The following is a 5,938-nucleotide window of genomic DNA, read 5'->3' as shown; positions in this document are numbered from 1 at the left end:
GCAAAACTGCACACAATCGAAACCTCCCGCGATTCGTCTTGTCGAATTGTTTGTGTGTGGCTCTCCTGGACTGAAGCAGTGAGCACACTGTGGCGTCGCGCATGCGTCTGTTTCCTGACACAATCATCCATTTTGAATGCGTGTGTATTGGGATAGACGCGTGCTGACGCTTATGTATGGGCACACCTTAAGTTCAGAGGAGCCAATCAGCGCGTCGTTATCGCCGACATGCCCTGCTCAGCCAGGGTCTCCAGTTAGTCAAACATTATACAACACACAGTCGCGCTGCTGCGGTCCTCTGCAATACATCTGTTAGTGCACGCAAACAATACAACAGATAATTTTAACAAGCGATCGCGGTAATGCGCAGATTATAGTCCACAAATATAAAATGTATAACGTAAAAATCACTTTATAAATTATTATTTTATACAATTTGCTGAAGGTCCGGACAGAGGAGGTCCGGACAGAGGAGGTCGGCGGTCCGGTTGTGGATCGCGGTCCGCCAGTTGAGGAAGGCTGCTATAGTGCTTTATTTTTCCTCCTCCTGAGTTAATGTTCCTGAACTGAATTTGAATTTATGATTATTTATTGATGTATTTTATTTTAGTTTTCAGAATGGTGCAATGAGTTGGTCAAAAAGTTGGTAAAAAATGTTCAAACAAGGTATAAACAAGGATTTTAGGGGAGGTGGTATTTCAGGCAAATTGATGCATTTAAAATATTAGCTATTTTCTTCTTGTTGTGGGTGGGCATAACAGAAAATAACTGAGAAGCACCGGTTTAATGGAAGCTCAATGCACTTTTACGCCAGGCCGTGTTCAGAAGAAAGTCAAGTGCTCGATTTGCTGCCTGAGAAGTCCCACACAACACATGCTATGTTTGTTGTGAGCGATGCTAAACAAGCTCAGAGACCAAGTACTACTCCTTCATTGGTTTTTCCTATTCATTCTTGGATTTTTAAAGTTTTATTTTTGAATCTGATTTGTTTTTTTGGGTCATCTGTCTTCTTGGCTGACATGACTAATTTATTATATTTATTCTACAAATATATTGCTAATGCTATATTTTATATTGCACTTATATTGAACTGTGTACAGTTCTTTTCTGAAACATTTATTTTGCGCAATGAAACACTGCTTCCCCCCCCCCACAATTTTGCTGCTGTAGACTGCAAATTTCCCCAGTGTGGTACAAATAAAGGTTATCTTATCTTGTCTTATGACACCTTCATTCCCAATCTGGGGCATAATTGACTGAGCCAATAGTTATTTTGCATCCCTAGAAAATATTTTAAAAAACATAAAATAAATTGGACATTATGTACAAACCCATTCCAGCCTTTCCATCAGGATAAGTATAGACCTGGCCATTGTTCTTGATGATGGGAAGACTGGCAGGCAGAGAGGAGACCACCTCATCCTCGCTGTCCTCTGAGCTGGAGCTGCTGGTTGACTCCTCACTACAACTGTCATAGCCATCAAACATCCCAAACGAATCTCTCCGCTTCCGTTCTGAACGCGGGGTGCGCTCAGCCTTCAATCAAAAAACAAACCAAAACAAACAAACTTCAGTTATCAAAATCAAGGAAGAAAAAGCAGCAATACACAGAAACTAATAATAACAAATTGACCAAAAGTACAGCAAAACGCACAGCTGATGGGCAGCCATGACTTCCGAAGATGAAGCTATTTTGACAAGAGAACTTCCTCCCCAAGCAATACCTCCGGAGTGACGTGGCGTAAGAAGCCGTTGTGCATGGTATGTCATCAAAAACAAGGCAATACGAGAAACCTGTTGACTCATTTGAACAAGTAGCACCCAAGCAATCAAGTTGCAAGCATGAAAATGTGAGCAGTTTGCACAGCCTGCGCACGTAAACATTAGCAGTTTAGTCGCTAATAACCAGCCGGTAGCCACCAGATGAAAGCAGCAATCAAATGTGCCATCGTTGGATCAGTCACATTTGCAAGTAGCAATGATGTAGGATGTATGTAGGATTATAACTTCAATATTATTATGTTTACACGATACGATAAACATAATAATAATAAAAAAAAAAAAAAAAAAGTAAAGCATTTCAGGAAACGGTCGTTTATTCGACTGTCCGTCGAGTCACAAGCAATTTACCCTGCGCAGCATCGGATGCATGCCACTATCTTTCACGGATCTAGTTACAGTATCTACACACATAGATATTGAGGTCCCTCTTGGCCAATGAAAGGCCAGGATGATGCTGAGTAAGCCAATGGCAGAGCAGCTATGAGTATGTTGCCTTCATGAAACTCTGAGCTGTGAACAAAATAAAAATCGTTCACTATTCCAGTAAAACTCATGCTAATAGAGTCACTGACATGTCGCCGTTTTGTATCCAATGAGAGTAAATAGCGGCCCAGACAGTTATTCCGTAGTATTGAGCGGGAATTGCTTGTATTTGCGCCACTGTGTGCTTCTGTATGGCTTCCGGGTTCCGGGTAGTGGAAATTCCATTGTTATGAATTGATCGTTAACGTAACATTGGAGTCAAAATTTTAATAGTTTTTTAGTCCGAGTGAGGGAATTTCCGTTTGAAAGAACTCCATAGATAGGAATATTTACTGTATATAGTGTTTCAAAAACGTACGATTTTTTTTTTTTTCCTGTTGTTGTCCCATGTCTTAAAATTGTATAGCCGAATTTTAAAGACAATCTGATGAATCCTCTAGGGCAGGGGTCGGGAACCTATGGCTTGCGAGCCAGATGTGGCTCTTTTGATGATTGCATCAGGCTCGCAGATCAAACAAAATATTCTCGCTTTTTTAATCCATCGATTTTTTTACTGCTCATTTCCTGTTCAGGACTGCAGTTGCCTCCAGGAGCAAATTTGATTGGATAATACTACAATACTGGCCTACGGTGGCCGTTGCTGCGGAAAGAGGTAAACGCCCCCTTTTGAATCAGCCCGCTCGGTCATTAGCTCAAAGCTAATCCTTCGACGAATAAAATGGCAAAAAGAAAAAAAGATGAGTATGTGACACTTCAGGACGAATGGCCTGAAGGATTCGCCTTTGTGGAGAGAACAGGTTCTGCGGTGTGTCTAATTTGCAATGACAAAATACCATCGATGAAACGGTCGAATGTAAATCGGCACTTTGACACGCGCCATACTACGTTCGCATCAAAATACCCTGCGGGAAACAGCGGAAAGGAAGCGTGCAAGCTACTGAGCAGGGTTCAAGCTAGCCAGCAGCAACTCCGCGTATGGACCCAGCAAGCTGACTACAATTCTGCTCGTTTTGCTGGATTTTTAGCAATCGTGAGGAACGGAAAACCATTCACATTAATGGTGAGTGTTATAACATTACTTAAAAGTATACATTTGGAGGCTTCTTATACTGACATTTTGTTGTAATAATAATAATAATAATACCAATAATAATAATAATAATAATGATAATAATAACAGGAAGAAGAAGATGAAGAACATGAATTCCTAAAACAGAAAAAAAAACAGCGACCTTGCAACGGTCGCTCCTCGGGTCATAATAATTTCTATAAAAATTATATGGACCACGCAGTAGTCGATGCTCGGAACCTAATAAAAAGTTACAGAGTGATATTTGAACCCGTGACGCGATGGAATAACGCATCAACTTCGGGGCAACCGCTGAACTACTACACCGAGAGTTGGCATCCTTCCAGTGCCGTAAAATTTCTAGTTGTCCTACTCTTGCGAATCGCGGCAAAATAACCCTTAGTGGTTAGAGTTACCGGTCACGTCAAAATAACCATTTCGTAAGTACCGATTCCCGTTTTACTAAAATCGTAAATGCTTAGAACTCAACTCTTCGGCGTACCTGAACAGTGTTTACATTAAACATCGTCGCTTCCTGCTTTTTGCAATACAGGTGACCCCAGTGATTAAATTATTCAACTATTTTGTTAAGTTTGGAAAAAAATACTATGCCATGTCTGATAAGCAACTGTTATCACAACGTTCAGAAGAACAAAAATAAATTAACAATTGCAAAATAAACGCCAAAACAAAATCAGCTCAACGCTAAGTAGCATTAGCATAGCTTGCTAGCGGAAAGCTTTTGAAATAATTGTTACCCTCATTTTCATGAAACAAAAACACCGTCATCAAAGTTTCAGGGTTGTGCAGTTATTTTTTTCCATCTCTAGAAATGTTCGACAACTTTGAGATGATATATAGAAGAGCCAAAGATACTCGCTAGGTCTAGTAAATAAGACAACAACAAAGGATCCTTGAAAGTAACCCAACGTATATGTTAGTAGGCTCGCGGCCCGAAATGCTCATTGCACTTACCAAATCCCGTGTGTCTTCCATTAGTCCCTCATACAGATGACCTTCTCTTGACAAGCGCATCCACACTCAAACGAAACCAATGGTGCTTACTAATTTTGGATTCGAAAGAGCAAAGGCTCTGCGAATACTACAAACCAAACAGGATATCAACAAATTACGCAGGCTTCTGCGCATGCGTAACTGTAACCTACTTTCGTGTGATTGGTCAAGTGAAAATGCTGGCAAACACTGATAAATGTGTCAGTTCAACGAACTATTTTATTCAAAAGAAAACCAACAAAGATAATTTAATACAGTACCGAAATAATATTATATATAGATGTTGTTAAGAAATTATAAATACGCCTCAATTGCACCTACCCGAGTCACTTAAAAGGTGCACAATCAATGCATTTATTCCGTTTTAAAGTTACACGCACATCAGTACTATACACACACGCGCACACACGTACATAGATAGATAGATCGACAGACAGACACACACACACACACACACACTTATACGCGCACACGCGCACACACACACACATATACACACAAGCACACACACACACGCGCGCGCGCACACACGCGCACACACACACACGCGCACACACACGCGCACACACACGCACACACACACACACACACACACACACGCACGCACACACACACGCACACACACACACGCACACACACACGCGCACACACACACACACACAAACATTCTCTTCACTGATGAATGTTACTTTCCGTGTAGGTTAACAAAAATATGATTCATTGCAGAGAAGAAAAAATAAAATAAAACTAGTGCTGCAAGCATTTATGAAGGGCCCTTGCAGCTGTGGCAACTTTGGGGTAGTGTCATGTTGGAATACTGGCACATTTTAATTGGATTTTTTTGAAAATGAATTGAGATGTCCTTTATTTGTCCCACACTGGGGAAATTTACAGTCTACAGCAGCAAAATTGAGGGGTAGAAATATGAAAAAACAAAGTGTTTGCATGCACAAAAATAAATGTTTTCAGAAGAGAGCTGTACACAGTTCAATATAAGTGCAATATAAATATAGATATAGATATATATTAGCATATATGCAACTGGTATAAGGTGGCTGCGCTATGACAATTGTTACTGGTTTTTCACGTATTTTATTTATTTTATTTTTACACCAGATTAAAGGCTACTTTGATAAGGCCAAAAATGAGGCAACATTTTTAAAGGAAATTAAAAATGGCCAACTTCCTTTTAATTTTGGAGTAGGGCTCCAGAAACTTTTTGCTGGTCTTGGGCTGTTACAAATCCCTCCGACTTTCGAGAGATCTTGGTGAAACATTCAAGCAGGGCTGTTTTGTTAAAAATTCGTCAAGGGTTCAACTAAGGTTTTTACTTTAATTCTAAGACCATCAATATCTGCATAATTTTTCTCATCAAACAACAAGGCAGCAGTGTTGGATGGAATAAAAACCTTTACTTTGATTTTATATCATGAACATCTTTAGATGAAGGACCTACTGTTTCAAGACAAACTGCTCAAATCTCGAGAAGAAGTTATTTAAAATCTGAGTTCTTTAAAAAGCCAAAAAGTGGGGCCAAAAAAATTCAAAATCATTGATTTGTTTTCACATCATGAAGGCCAAAACAGTCTT

The 5,938-nt window shown here is 39.9% G+C and overlaps 1 protein-coding gene across 1 annotated transcript in view; it reads right to left on the bottom strand.

Moving 5' to 3' along the window:
* The window catches only part of mbtd1 (mbt domain containing 1), a 96,596-nt gene extending 92,115 nt beyond the window's left edge, over positions 1 to 4,481 (bottom strand). The window contains exons 1-2 of the mRNA XM_019884894.1: positions 4,310 to 4,481; positions 1,332 to 1,536 (exon numbers count right to left, since the gene is read on the bottom strand). Of these exons, the coding sequence (XP_019740453.1) occupies positions 1,332 to 1,536; positions 4,310 to 4,369 (265 nt within the window). The 5' untranslated portion in view covers positions 4,370 to 4,481. The remainder of the gene's footprint in view (positions 1 to 1,331; positions 1,537 to 4,309) is intronic.
* Positions 4,482 to 5,938: the final 1,457 nt, after the last annotated feature.

The sequence above is a fragment of the Hippocampus comes genome, unplaced genomic scaffold (genome assembly GCF_001891065.2).
Source record: "Hippocampus comes isolate QL1 unplaced genomic scaffold, H_comes_QL1_v1.1 scaffold120, whole genome shotgun sequence".
NCBI lineage: Eukaryota > Metazoa > Chordata > Actinopteri > Syngnathiformes > Syngnathidae > Hippocampus > Hippocampus comes.
The sequence above is the reverse complement of the archived record's forward strand: the minus strand, read 5'-3'. Positions and strand labels throughout refer to the sequence as shown.